This window comes from Schistocerca piceifrons, chromosome 11 (genome assembly GCF_021461385.2).
Source record: "Schistocerca piceifrons isolate TAMUIC-IGC-003096 chromosome 11, iqSchPice1.1, whole genome shotgun sequence".
Lineage (NCBI taxonomy): Eukaryota > Metazoa > Arthropoda > Insecta > Orthoptera > Acrididae > Schistocerca > Schistocerca piceifrons.
Genome location: NC_060148.1, coordinates 3,942,883 through 3,958,203, shown reverse-complemented (window position 1 = coordinate 3,958,203; position 15,321 = coordinate 3,942,883). Strand labels below are relative to the sequence as shown.

The following is a 15,321-nucleotide window of genomic DNA, read 5'->3' as shown; positions in this document are numbered from 1 at the left end:
TACCAACAAGTACTACAGTCAAAATTGCAATAGGAGGAAACTGGATTTTTAAAAAATGCCGAATTTGTCGACATTACGGGACCCGAACTTAGAAAATGGTTTGGGCTTGCTATCCGTATGGGAATTGTAAAAAAAGAAAGGATCGATGATTATTGGTCATTAAATCCGTTTATACACACACCGATATTTCGTAAAACGATGTCCCGCAACCGATTCAGACAAACATTATAATTTTTACATTTTTCCTTCGTAACCTCTTAGTTCCTCCCTATGAAATCCCCAAACCACCTTCCCTACCCTCTGGCTCCTACCCTTTTAACCGCCCCCGGTGTAAAACCTGTCCCGTGCACCCTCCCACCACCACCCACGTGATTTACCAACTGACCTGCCTACACTGTGAAGCCTTCTATCTACATCCACATCCATACTCCGCAAGCCACCTGACAGTTTGTGGCGGAGGGTACCCTGACTACCCCTATCGGTTCTCCCTTCTATTCCAGTCTCGTATTGTTCGTGGAAAGGAGGATTGTCGGTATGCCTCTGTGTGGGCTCTAATCTCTCTGATTTTATCCTCACGGTCTGTTCGTGAGATATACATAGGAGGGAGCAATATACTGCTTGACTCTTTGGTGAAGGTACATTCTCGAAACTTTAACAAAATCCCATACCGAGCTACTGAGCGTCTCTCCTGCAGAGTCTTCCACTGCTTTGGGGATTTCATAGGGATGAACTGAGAGGTTACGAAGGTTAGGTAAACGGCGGAAAGACACTCTTGGCGGAATGGGGAGGATTTCGTGAAGGATGGATCTCATTTTAGGGCAGGATTTGAGGAAGTCGTATCCCTGCTGGAGAGCCACATTCTGTGTGGGAATGACCAGCAACAAACTGTCCATTCGCACGAACGGACACAGGCAGACAGTGTTTGTCGGTAATGAGGATCACCCTGTGGCTAAACATGCCTTGGTGCACGGCCAGCACATCTTGGCACAGTGTTACACTGTCCGGGTTATCTGGAGACTTCCCACAAACACCAACCTATCCGAACTCCGGAGATGGGAACTTACCCTTCAGTATATCCTCTCTTCTCGTTATCTGCCAGGCCTCAACCTCCACTAATTTCAAGTTGCTGCCCCTCATACCTCACCTGTCTTTCAACAACATCTTTGCCTCTTTACTTCCGCCTCAGCTGACATCTCTGCCCAAACTCTTTGCATTTACATATGTCTGCTTGTGTCTGTATATGCGCGGATGGATATGTGTGTGTGTGTGTGTGTGTGTGTGTGTGTGTGTGTGTGTGTGTGTGTGTGTGTCTGTGTGTGTGTGTGTGTGCGCGCGCGCATGTACCTGTCCCTTTTTCCCCCTAATGTAAGTCTTTCTGCTCCCGGGATTGGAATGACTCCTTACCCTCTCCCTTAAAACCCACATCCTTCCGTCTTTCCCTCTCCATCCCTCTCCCCTGATGAAGCAACTGTGGGTTGCGAAAGCTTGATATTTGGGTGTGTGTTTGTGTGTTTTTTATTGTGTCTATCTACCAGCACTTTCCCGTTTAGAAAGTCACAGCATCTTTTTTTAATATATTTTTCCCATGTGGAATGGTTCTTTCTATTACATTTATGTCACTGATACACTTAACAAGTTTAAAATTAAGGACAAATGTGTGGCGTTTGGTGCTGATAATTGCAACACAATGTTTGGCGACATTAAAAGGGGTGATGGAAATAATGTATTTGCTAATCTAAAGACGGTACTTAGCAATGTATTGGTTGGACTGGGATGTCCTGCTCGTGTGCTTAATAACTACACTAAGCATGGAATTGACCTCCTTGAAATTGACTTACAAGGATTAATAATGAAGATATGTAATCATTTTTCGATATACACTGTCCGTGTAGTCACTAAAGAAATTTTGTGATTTTTTTTTTTTTTTTTTTTTTTTTTTTTTTTTTTAAATAGAGTACCAACAACTTCTCAGCCATAGCAAGACTCGATGGCTGTCACTATTTACAGCTATTCAGAGAGTTAGTGATTTTTTTTTTCTCGCTCTGAAATCCTTCTTTCTGTCTGAAAACAAACCTCCAACAGACCTGAAGAATTTATGGACCTTATCAATGAGCTATATCTATGGCATATCCAATCATTAGTTGACATTTTTCATAATTATATTAGTATCTTAGAAAAGGAAGAAAATACCCTTATCATTGTCACGAATGTACTGTATTCCCTTCGTGGTGTCCTTCAGCACAGAAAAGATGAAAATTTTATATTTTTGAGTGTGAAAGAAAGATTGTTTCAAATAGAAAATGATGGTTATGCTGTGAAGGTGAAGGATTTTAAGTGCCATGTTGGTAACCTCTATGAAGGATGTTTGGAGTACCTGAATATGTGGATGGAACCATTTTGTGAATTTTCTTGTTTTAAGCAGCTTGATTTTTCAGATATATCTTGGTCTTATGTGGAAGAATCTATCAAATTTTTGTCAAAGAAATATATTAAAATTGATGATGAAAAGTGCTTTGATCAGTTTTCCAGTTTAAAAAAATTCGTTGCCACATATGATGGAAAATCAGAACCGGACCATAAGAAGTGATGCAAGTATGTTGAGTCGTGTATCAGTGAGAAACAGTTTAGTGAGTTAATTAAAATTACAGAATTCTTCTTCGCATTGCCAGCCCATAATGCTTGTGTGGAGTGGTGGTTCTCCTTAATAGAGGCACAATGGACAAAGGATAGAAATAGACTCACTATTGACACAGTGTGTACCTAGCGAGGTGGCGCAGTGGTCAGCACACTGGACTCGCATTCGGGAGAACGACAGTTCAATCCCGCGTCCGGCCATCCTGATTTAGGTTTTCTGTGATTTCCCTAAATCGCTTCAGGAAAATGCCGGGATGGTTCCTTTGAAAGGGCACGGCCAATTTCCTTCCCCATCCTCCCCTAATCCGAGCTTGTGCTCTGTCTCTAATGACCTCGTTGTCGACGGGACGTTAAACACTAATCTCCTCCTCCTCTATTGACACTGTAAAGGGGATTGCAATGGTGAAATTTAATGTTAGAAATTTGTATTGCAAGAACTTTTTTAAATATTTGTGTCAAGAAAATGAACTTAAAAGATTCAGTCAAATGGAAAATACGTAGGTGTGTGACGTGTGTAATGTTTTTTTTTTTTTTTTCCTTATGTAATAAATTTAAGAAAGAGAAAGTGTCCTCTTTTTTTCATCCTAAAATATGGAAAATGTCCTCTTTTCGGCATTCTGAAATCTGGTAACTCTACCCCTTCTGGCTCGACGGGTGCGTGCTAGGCTTGTTAATATTTTTAAAAATATCGGGAGTTCGATATATCTGTATTTAAAAAGTATCTTTATCGGCTATCGACACATCGAAGAAAAGTATCACTGTATTCGAGAAAAACGTATTGGCATACCAGTCTATAAAAATATCAGCTGCACATTACAAACATAATACAGGTTTTAGAGCTGTATATTTAAGTATCGATTTATTATTAGATATTCTGTACATCGACAAGCTAGCAGCCTGTCCATCAAGAATTGAAAGGAACACAATGCACATTCGTGCTCTGTGATAACCTGTTTGCTTGCATTGGTAAGAGGCACGTAAGAGGCACAATAAAAGGTATGTGACGAGTCTGTCGTTCTGTTTCGTCACATATTGGATTTGTCCGTAACACTTCGTGCCGACTTACCTGTTTTTTCATTTTGGCAAACACCAGAGAACTAGTAGATGTAGTGACAAACTTGTGCAGCGAAGCTAAACATCACAGTTCCTGTCGGTAGCACTGAGCACAGATTGTTTTTTTTACGCAACTCGTGTGCCGTTCCTTCGCGTCGGAAAACTCGTTATTCTGTTCGCACCGCCAAACACGCCCCCCCCCCCCCTCCCATGCAATTGGACTACTACTTCGTGTCACCTGTACTTGCTTGACAGAGTCAAAGAGAGAGACTGACCATGATGAAACCTCAAAAAGTAGTAAGACTCCTTCACGCAGTGAAAGTAAAATTATGTTCTGCTATAGTTTCAAATATATACTGAATATTGCAGAAAAATATAAAATAAAAATATCTGCCCTCAAACTGCAATTTCGATATTGACATATCGAGGGAAAAAATATTGCCCCTATATATCGACATTTTATCGACAGACCTTACGCGTGCTCAGATTCGATCGGGAAGGGTGTCGTAAGGCCGTCGTGTTTTCTGCCACGATAAGCCAGTCGGGAATTGTCGTAACTCGCCCTCGATATCCCCGATACTGACATTACGACTCGGTCGACGCGAGTATCTCGCACACACTTCTTAGACACGAGTGCCGTTTGGGGATGGGCACCGTCCCGTCGAAAAAAGGTACCTCTATACTATTGTAGGAAAAGACACGTGAGGATGCGGTTGCTACCGGGTGTCCCCCGAAGCTGTACCCGGTGGCTCTCCGATCTGTGGTGCCGAGGGCGATGTCGCTCCACACCTCCGAAACGTCGGCAGAACGAGACTTCTCGCCCGGTCGCCACCTTACTCCTTGATGGCGGTCGTCTGGGTAGCGCAGAACTGCGATTCGTCTCCAGATGTGGTGTGACACATTTGTTGAGTCGGTCCTTCCGGGCCACGCCAGCACTCCGAATGCAGCCGTTCGTGTTGTGGCGGTAGTGGCAGCCTGTGTGTTGTAGCGGGACTTTCTTGTCTGTTGAACGATGAATCTAGTTCACTTAACTCATCTGCCGAAACTATCTCTACCTTACCGCGTTCCATTGTAATAGGATGTATAATCATAAGTCAAAAAGGGAATAATATGTGTCTGATTAATAAAGATTTGACTCAAATTCAGGTTGAAATATTTTCTCGTCAATGTAAATGGTTGGCTCTATTGCAAACAATGGTTGAGAAAGATGCAGCAGGGCGGACAAAATTTTTCGTAACAAATTCACGATCTTCATATGCTACAACAATACTGTAATTACCACAAACTACAATAGAGATAGATAATTTTGGAAAAATCTAGAAGAAAACTACAGGATGTGCGGAAAGGGAAAAATGGATTCTGCAGTTGGCTATTGAATGCTTGAATGAAACATAATTGTGTGACTCACCCTTAAATTTTCTGTCCTGCAGCGGCTGGTCAATCACTTCTGCGTAAATCGTATTCGTCAAAATATGGATTTTCTTAATACATCTCCATCGGATAATCACCGAAAGGTCTCAAAATAACAGTTTTGCAGCAATATATGCCATGAAAAGAAAAACAGATTGGATTAGTTACAAAAATTCTTTACAATATTGTTGTATAATCATTTGCTTAGGTACACTAAAGTTGGTCTTTTAGTTAGTATTTAAACTCCAGGATTTTTGCTTATTCTCTGTTGGGAAAAAATACAAATTAAAGTTTCAAATTTACTCAAAAACGACACATCCGAAAATTGCGTCCTGTCGCGGGAGCCAGTTGTAGTGGTTTATAAAAAAGAAAAAATAGAAGAAAAGAAAGGTTGAAAAGGTGGGAAGAAATAGTGAATAAAAAGGGGGTTTTAAAATCGTAAATGACTGTGGAAAAGGGAAAGAATGAAATGCAAGTCGGACTTGTGATTCGGAAAAGCTATTGTTGGGGTGGTCTTTGTGGCGTTTCTGAGCAAAAGTCAAACCAATTTCCACTACAAAAATTACTTGAAAAAGAACAGAGAATAACAAAATGTAACTGACAGGGGGAAATGGCGTAGATAAGAGTTCATCCTTTGCCACGTTAACACGTCTTCTTTCGTGCGGCGTCCAGGTCTTCAAAAACCTCCTACTTCATTTCTGCATAAAAGTAGTAGCTGCTTCAAAATATTGCAATTGTCCAGGAATCACTAATTTATACAAATTAAAATCGTCTTGATACTGAATGCAATTTATTTTACGTTGCTACTTCCATCCTACGAATTTCATAACAACTTCCACAATACGTCTACACATTAATAAGTTTTTTCGCCTTAATCAGATCAAGACTAGCTAATAAGTTTTTACGTCTGCATTAAGCTTCCTCTCTCAAGAGACAGTAGATGGACAGAAAAAAAAGGAGTTACAATTTTTTGTACCTTCATTTTCTGCCGTCGAGCGCTCGTACAGCTGCGACGGTATAATTTATATCTGAGAGAATGAGTGTAGTGCGGCGAAATTCAAAGTCCCGCTACAGTGCGTGACAATAATCTCCGTAGTGCAAATGCTGCCAGTCTCTCCGACTGACTGAGAGTGTTGCAGGGAGTCGATTGTTCGTTCCTGAACGGAGGGGCTACGATATGCTCGATGCGGAACATGCTGATCCTTCCACGTGGTGGTCAGTTGTGGTCGACTGGAACCTAAAAAAAGTACGCCTCTCCTGGGCTTCACTTCTTTTGTTGAGCAACTTAGTCACACCTTCCAACATATCACTGTTGTATAGGAGGCGTGATCAAAAAGTAACGGAAATTGTTTTTATCAAAGTAACTTTACTTATTCGCTGACATTAACTCTGTGCCGTTCAAACAATCACCCCGATATATAAGACACTTGTGCTGTCACATTTTCCAGTATCAGAAGCTCTTCTCGAACTCACTTTTTTTTACGGTATTCTGCTCCTTTGGAAAGTCTGTTTTTATCTCGTCAGTGGTGGCAAAACAGTGTCCTTTCGCAATTCCCTTCGTCCTTGGGAATAGAAAGAAGTCACGGGAGACTGTGTCAGGCGAATACAGTCGCTGAAGCGATGTAGCGTTCTTTTCTTTTTTTCCCCCCAAAAATTATGAACTAATATCAAGGTGTGAGCAGGGGCATTATCGTGATGCGATTTACACGAGTTGTTTCGCCACAGTTCCAGTAGTTTTCTTTTAGATTGATTCACTCAAATTGTGCACGACTTCGAAATAGTTTTGCTCATTTACCGGATGGCAATAAGGCAGGAACTCGTGATGTACTGTCCCACTGCAATTGTAGAAACCAGTGAGAAGAACCTTCACGTGTGATTGAAATTGTCAAATTTTTTTCGGGCAGTTTCCGTCGGCCCGACGGGGTCTCAGTTTTGGCTTTGTGCTCTTATACCCGTGTTTCGTCACCCTTTTTAACCCTCTTTAGAACTTCTCGATCGTCGTCGACTCGATTCTGCAATTTCCGAATAATGTCCTTCTTCCGATGTTGTTTTTGGTCGAAATTAGAGTGTTTCGGAACAAACGTCTTTGCTTCGCATTCGTGCCCCCCCAAAAAAGCTAGGCACAAGTGAAAGCATATGCAGACTTGATAGGCAACCTCTCTGATGGCGATTCGGCAATTCTCCGGAACAGATTTCTTTACTTCTTCTGTATTGTCACCGGTAATTGATGTGCTAGGATGTCTGGGAGAGTCCCAATCTTCGACATCATCTCGACCCTCTTTGAAACATTTCTACCACTTGTAACCTCTCATATTACTCATAGTAGATTTGCTGAGAGCCACTGTCAAATGCAATGCTCTACTGTAGTCCATTTTTCGAGCAAAATCTAATGCAAACTTTTTGATCCATCTTTTTCGAAAGTAAAATTTCGCCGAGCACTCGAAAACACCAATAACCTTTTCAACTGTCAGCAGTAAATTAACTGTTAAAAACAGGTGAAAATATGAATGTACATCAGGAACATTTGTACCAAGAAGATAAAAAAAAAGGTCGGATGTATGGAGCCCGTGAAATTAAAATCACATCTTGTAAGTGATCACATCTGCTGAGCACTTTTACTGTGTTCTGTCAGTATTATCAGCTATAAAATATCACCAAACACTGGTTTCCTTACATATATTTTAAGAACGTATAACATCAATATACGTTCTGCAGTGAAAATAGTGTAGCCGACACACATCCCACACTATCTTAAACACAAGTGCAGCCAAAACACCTGGCTTTGTTAATTCTGTGACTCTGCTAACTTTACTCTGCCTTTTGCTTTTCCTTTTCTTGGAGTCCTTTGTATGTTTGTTATTACTCCTCAAGCGAATCACGCTCTCTGATACCTTTAGGAAATTTCAAGTTCTCGTAGATTCTTTTCGGCCTCTGTGAACAGTTCCCCTTTGGTTTTTCTTATCTTAAAAGTGGGTTACTACCAGTTTAGATGTCGTTTCTGGGCCCCTTCGTGACACGTGACCATAAAACACAATCCTTATCTCCGTTTACGGAGGAACTTCGATTTTATATTCTCCAATTTTAAGTTTTTCTCTATTCTACATCATAAATTCCTACCCCTGTGAAAAGCCCATAAGATCGATGCTAGAAATTCCCCGATTTTACATTTCTTCGTAGTAAAGTTTACCTCGGTTCTAAGTTCTCGCTTCACATCTCGCTCGATTGAACGAGTTAAGAGTGGCACAAAAGACAGACACGTCGCACTACGGATGGTGGCAGAGTTAAGGGAATATTTTAGGCCATTGTGGAGAGGGAAGGTGTGAGAGAGGAAATACTGGCGTAATCCACGATCAGTGTTGCCAACACAACTTGCAATATTTAGCTTCAATGCACTGTTACGGAACAACTACTGCTAAGTTGCAACGGCACTGAGAAAAACGAGACAGTCGTCGCAAAGTGTTTGGGGCCCAGCTAATACTTAACGAAGGGGCCCACCCACCACCCTTTCGTGTGCCACTTACAACTCAGTCTCATCTTTTTGCACGTATTTTGGATGTACTGTGTTTAGATACAGTATCAGTCGTCAAGCTTTTAAATTCAAACACTGAGTCTCGTAGAACGGGCTCGGCGAGTTACAGATTCTTTGACGAGTTTTGTACTTGCTGTTACACATCTGTGATTTTTTAAAGAACTGATTAAACCCAATATCACAGATTATTGTATAATCATTGTATTGCACATTTAATTTCCTTCACTTAGACAAATTGTATGTGAAATATTGGAGAGTATTGCAATTTTAATCATATATTCCAAGTAAATTTGCTTATACTCATATTCGGGGGGCGGGGTTAACATTTTCCTCGATTCTGCATTATCCTCAGTCTGGACTGCACAGAAACGTAAAATAGGAGTTTCTCTGTATATTGTTCTGTACCCGTGTGTTTCCTTCGATAAGACACAGAATTTTTCTGAAAATCTTTCTTTGGTCTTAAGTATGTCCATTAGACAGTTCTTGTTCATTGTCATAATCTGTCACATGCAGATTCTTCTGTCAAATGACAACACAGTAGTGCCTCTTTTGGCATTTGAGGACAAAGATTTCTTATTGTAGGTGTGTCTCATGAAGATCCTTCTGTGATAGGTTATGCTCTATCCAGTCACTTACGTGTTTAAACTTTCCTGCTTATTAATTTTTTCTTTTTTTCACGTACAGTAATCTCGGCACTGATTTTGTGTGCCATAAAGTGTGTCTTTTCGAAGGGGATTTGAAGCCCAGCCTTCGCTGCCCGTGTCTTTGGTTGGTTAAGCCGTTTTACTGCAGTATCTATGCAGTCTGGAAAGATTATCTACAGAGGCTGTCTGCCTCCGAAGCGTAGCGGTGGCGTTGCCACCTACCGTGCAGGGGGCCCGGGTTCGTTTCCCGGCAGGGGACTGGGTGTTGTGTGTCCTTCATCGTCATTGCCTCGCAAGTCGCCAAAGTGGCGTCACCTAAAAAGGACTTGCAATGCGGTGGCTGAACTCCCCCAAATGGGGCCTCCCGGCCAACAGTGCCATAAAATCATTTCATCTACAAAGACTAAACAGTTGATTGTAATGTTCATAAATCTGTAGCCTAGATTTTCTCCATTTTCTAATCTTGAATTGTTCATTTCTTTCCATCATTCTCAGATCTTTCCTAAAAATGAAGAGCAGACATGGTTGCCCATCTGCATCTGTTATTATCATTATCATTATTATTATTATTATTATTATTATTACACACATAAAAAAAAGTTTTTCGTCACCTCAGTTCCAGAACCTAAAGACAGTATTCAGCGAAAATGGGAATTCCATCTGGCAGATTAACAGGGCACTAACAGTTAAAACTAAGAAGCAGGAAGTGAATAAAGAGGAGAACATGCCGGAACAATCTTTAGCTTTTCTTCCTTTTGTTGGCAACACTTCGTTTAAAATAGCAAGAATCCTCCGAAAATTTCAGGTAAAAGTGGTTTTCTGCCCACCGTCGAAGATTGCGGACCTTGTGGGATCAGTTAAGGACAGTCTGTTACTACGAAAGGCCGGAATTTACAAGATACCGTGCCAGTGTGGTATGGCTTACATAGATAAAACCACACGCACCGTGAAAGAACGCTGCACTGAACATCGACGTTAAACCCGCCTTTTGCAGCCGAGCAAGTCCGCTATTGTTGAACATTGTATTTCTACTGGACATTCGATGGAGTATGAGAAAACAATGATTTTGTCCACAGCAACGTCTTTCTGGGACTCCATTATTAAAGAATCCGTAGAAATACGACTGGCAGAAAATCTGTTAAACCGTGACAGTGGTGGCTACCAGCTGGACAGTGCACAGAATCCCATCATCTCCACGATTTGCTCAAATCGAAGACGACAGAGTGCGTCGACGGCCGTGGCAAACAGCAACGCAGAGGGCGACTGAGTTCCGCTATTCCACCAGCGAGGGCGCTGCCGGCGGGCAGTTTGGTTCATCTATCAAGTTGTTGCCGCATGCGCAGAATACTTACAGTACGCTATATATTGCAGAACGGAGGAAGTTTTCACCATTCTGCGACGGCTCACCTGAAGATGACTGGCAGGTGCCCAGTTGAAATATCGTGCGAAGTATTGAACGACGACTGGCTGCAAGTTCAAAATTTGTTTGAACAGTCAATTTGCTGGGAAAATTTTAAAGTTCACATAATTTCTGTCCTTTTTATTGCTCATGAAAACCACACACTGCATGTTGTACCACCGTACAAACAGACCTTCAGAGGTGGTGGTCCAGATTGCTGTACACACCAGTACCTCTAATACCCATCAGCATGTCCTCTTGCATTGATGCATGCCTGTGTTTGTCATGGCATACTATCCACAAGTTCATCGAGGCACTGTTGCTCCACATTGTCCCACTCCTCAATGGCAATTCGACATAGATCCCTCAGAGTGGTTGGTGGGTGATGTCGTCCATAAACAGCCCTTTTCATTCTATCCCAGGCATGTTTGATAGGCTTCATGTCTGGAGAACATGCTGGCCACTCCAGTTGAGCGATGGTGTTATCCTGAAGGAAGTCATTCACAAGATGTGCACAATGGGGGCATGAATTTTTGTCCAAGAAGGCGAATATAATATGCTGCCGATACAGTTGCACTATGGGTCGGAGGATGGCATTCACGTATCGTACAGCCGTTACGGCGCCTTCCGTGACCACCAGCGGCGTACGTCGGCCCCACATAATGCCACCCCAAAACAGCAGGGAACCTCCACCTTGCTGCACTTGCTAGACAGTGTGTCTAAGGCGTTCAGCCTGAACGGGTTGCCTCCAGACTCGTCTGCGACAATTCTCTGGTTGAAGGCATATGCGACTCATCGGTGAAGATGCCAGTTCTGAGCGGTCCATTCGGTATGTCGTTGGGTCCATCTGTACCGCACTGCACCGTGTCATGGTTGCAAAGATGGACCTCGCCACTGACTTCGGGAGTGAAGTTGAGCATCGTGCAGCCTATTGCGCACAGTTTGATTCATAACACGACGTCCTGTGGCTGCACAAAAGCATTATTCAACATGGTGGCGTTGCTGTCAGGGTTCCTCCGAGCCATGATCCGTAGGTAGCGGTCATCCACTGCAGTAGTAGCCCTCGGACGGCCTGAGAGAGGCATGTCATTGACAGTTCCTGTCTTTCTGTATCTCCTCCTTGTCCGAACAACATCGCTTTGGTTCACTCCGAGATGCCTGGACACTTCCCTTGTTGATAGCCTTAATTAATGATGCGGACAGCAATCTAACTGCAGTATTGTCCATCTAGGCATGGTGGACCTATGGACAACACAAGCCATGTATCTCCTTCCTGGTGGAATGACTGGAAACAATAGGATGTTGGACCCCCTTCATCGCAGAGGCGCTGCTCGTGCATGGTTGTTACATCTTTGGGTGGGTTTAGTGATATCTCTGAAGAGTCAAAGGGAGTGTGTCTGTGATACAATATCCACATTCAATGTCTATCTTCAGGTGTTCTGGTAACAGGGGTGATGCAAATGTGTGTATTATTATTATTATTATTATTATTATTGTGTATCTTAAAATAAATAATACTAGCCGCCCCTAAATGTCATTTAATTTACTTTTCATTGAATGTGAACCAGTTTTTTGCAGTTATCTCGTGTTGTAACCCACGTTTCTGCATTATTTGTGGCAGTTTTTGTCAGTGTACGTAATATGGTATAGTGGTGCTGTAGCCTGGCCTTATTGGTTGCAGATTCTATCAGGGACTTCAGTGCTCAAAGACGGCCAGTCTATCGTGGAGGTGTATGGCGAAGACTTGGAGAAGCTGTCTGAAGGTGACTGCGTCGGGGTTATGCGTACCTCAGAGGTGAGCTGATTATTTTTCACTGACTGACATGATGTGTACATTCTCTGATTTCATTTGTGAAGCTGAAATGCAACGTCTCCAACAAAAGTAATAAATTTGAAATGTGAAGTATCTCTCCCTTAATTATCTTCTTCTTCAGAAAGTGAGATAAATTACGCTTTTTACCACATTATCTATTATTATTGTTGTTGTTATTTCTTTCCTTTCTCATATGTTATGTCTGGTTAAAAATGGAAAGTGACTCGGACCTTGATCAAGCGTGACTTCCTTTTAACTGTATGGTATATGTTATATTGCATTTAGGAACTTTCGGGTAATTGAACATGTATCAATAATTACAGATTTCTGTAGTTGTATATATACGTTTGGATGTAGCTGTATTGCATTGATGTACTGGTGGATATTGTGTGGTATGACTCCTGTAGTTGATAGTATAATTGGTATAATGTCAACTTTATCCTGATGCCACATGTCCTTGACTTCCTCAGCCAGTTGGATGTATTTTTCAATTTTTTCTCTTGTTTTCTTTTGTATATTTGTTGTATCGGGTATGGATATTTCGATTAGTTGTGTTAATTTCTTCTTTTTATGGGTGAGTATGATGTCAGTTTTGTTATGTGGTGGTGTTTGATCTGTTATAATGGTTCTGTTCCAGTATAATTTGTATTCATCATTCGCCAGTACATTTTGTGGTGCATACTTGTATGTGGGAACATGTCGTTTTATAAGTTTATGTTGTAAGGCAAGCTGTTGTATTATTTTTGCTACATTGTCATGTCTTCTGGGGTATTCTGTATTTGCTAGTATTGTACATCCACTTGTGATGTGATCTACTGTTTCTATTTGTTGTTTGCAAAGTCTGCATTTATCTGTTGTGGTATTGGGATCTTTAATAATATGCTTGCTGTAATATCTGGTGTTTATTGTTTGATCCTGTATTGCAATCACGAATCCTTCCGTCTCACTGTATATATTGCCTTTTCTTAGCCACGTGTCGGATGCGTCTCGATCGATGTGTGGCTGTGTTAGATGATACGGGTGCTTGCCGTGTAGTGTTTTCTTTTTCCAATTTACTTTCTTCGTATCTGTTGATGTTATGTGATCTAAAGGGTTGTAGAAGTGGTTATGAAATTGCAGTGGTGTAGCCGATGTATTTATAAGAGTGATTGCTTTGTGTACTTTGCTAGTTTCTGCTCGTTCTGTAAAGAATTTTCTTAAATTGTCTACCTGTCCATAATGTAGGTTTTTTATGTCGATAAATCCCCTTCCTCCTTCCTTTCTGCTTAATGTGAATCTTTCAGTTGCTGAATGTATGTGATGTATTCTATATTTGTGGCATTGTGATCGTGTAAGTGTATTGAGCACTTCTAGGTATGTGTTACTCCATTTCACTACTCCACATGAGTAGGTCAATATTGGTATAGCATAAGTATTTATAGCTTTTGTCTTGTTTCTTGCTGTCAATTCTGTTTTCAGTATTTTTGTTAGTCTTTGTCTATATTTTTCTTTTAGTTCTTCTTTGGTATTTGTATTATCTATTCCTATTTTTTGTCTGTATCCTAGATATTTATAGGCATCTGTTTTTTTCCATCGCTTCTATGCAGTCGCTGTGGTTATCCAATATGTAATCTTTTTGTTTAGTGTGTTTTCCCTTGATTATGCTATTTTTCTTACATTTGTCTGTTCCGAAAGCCATATTTATATTATTGCTGAATACTTCTGTTATCTTTAGTAATTGGTTGAGTTGTTTATTTGTTGCTGCCAGTAGTTTTAGGTCATCCATGTATAGCAAATGTGTGATTTTGTGTGGGTATGTTCCAGTAATAATATATCCATGATTTGTATTATTTAGCATGTTGGATAGTGGGTTCAGAGGAAGGCAGAACCAGAAAGGACTTAATGAGTCTCCTTGGTATATTTATCACCATACACCTGAATCCAAGCAACAGTTAATATAATGGAGTCATTCGGATTCACCAAATTCCAAGAAATGCAAAACGTCGATTTCAGCGAAGAATATCGTGGCTTCTGGTTTTTGCGACAGACAAGGCATTCTTCTGTTGGAATTCATGCCTCCTCGAACAACAGTTAATGCTGCTGCATATTGCCAGACGTTGAAACGTCATCGAAGGGCAATTCAAAACAAATGCAGGGGAATGCTGACAAGTGGAGTCCGCTCGCTTCGTGACAACGCTCGGCCTCACACAGCGCTCGTAACCGAAGCACTACTCAAACAATTCAAATTGGACGTATTGGACCATCCGCCATACAGCCCAGACCTTGCGTCCACAGACCTTCGTGTCGTCCGTTACCTGAAGTCACGTCTTGGTGGAAAATCATTCTACGACAATGAAGAGATGAAAGATGAAGTTGAAATGTTGTTCCGAAAACAGGCAGTGTAGTGTTTCCTTTTCTCGGGGTTCTGCCCTGAAAATACAAAATAGAAAATCTGATTGGGTTTTGAATTTTGATGGAATAAGTTACGGATAAGGCGGACTTCGTATTACTGATTGAGATCGTGCTGTAATTTGACTGTGAATGGCAGACCGGGTCGGCAACACTACAAAAAGCGACTGTAAGGAAATAGCATCAGAAATAAGTTGAAATTTACCTAGTAATTCTGTTAGAAACATAGTATTTATTATAATATAGTCTTCGTGGCTGCGTCTGGAATACTTCTTAATTTTCTTGTAGGATGTCCTTTTGCTCATTGTTTGCTGGTCCTCTTGTTCCCCGTCTGATGAAAATTTCTTTAAGTTGTCACTGTCAGGATTAATTTATAAATTTGGTGATAACCATTTTGAATCACCACTGAAATAACTTTGTTTCGTAATATAGTTTTAATTTCCACTTAAAA

The 15,321-nt window shown here is 41.2% G+C and overlaps 1 protein-coding gene across 1 annotated transcript in view; it reads left to right on the top strand.

Moving 5' to 3' along the window:
- The window catches only part of LOC124720189 (neuralized-like protein 4), a 296,164-nt gene that overhangs the window by 28,417 nt on the left and 252,426 nt on the right, over positions 1 to 15,321 (top strand). The window contains 1 exon segment of the mRNA XM_047245512.1: positions 12,351 to 12,464. Within this exon segment, the coding sequence (XP_047101468.1) occupies positions 12,351 to 12,464 (114 nt within the window).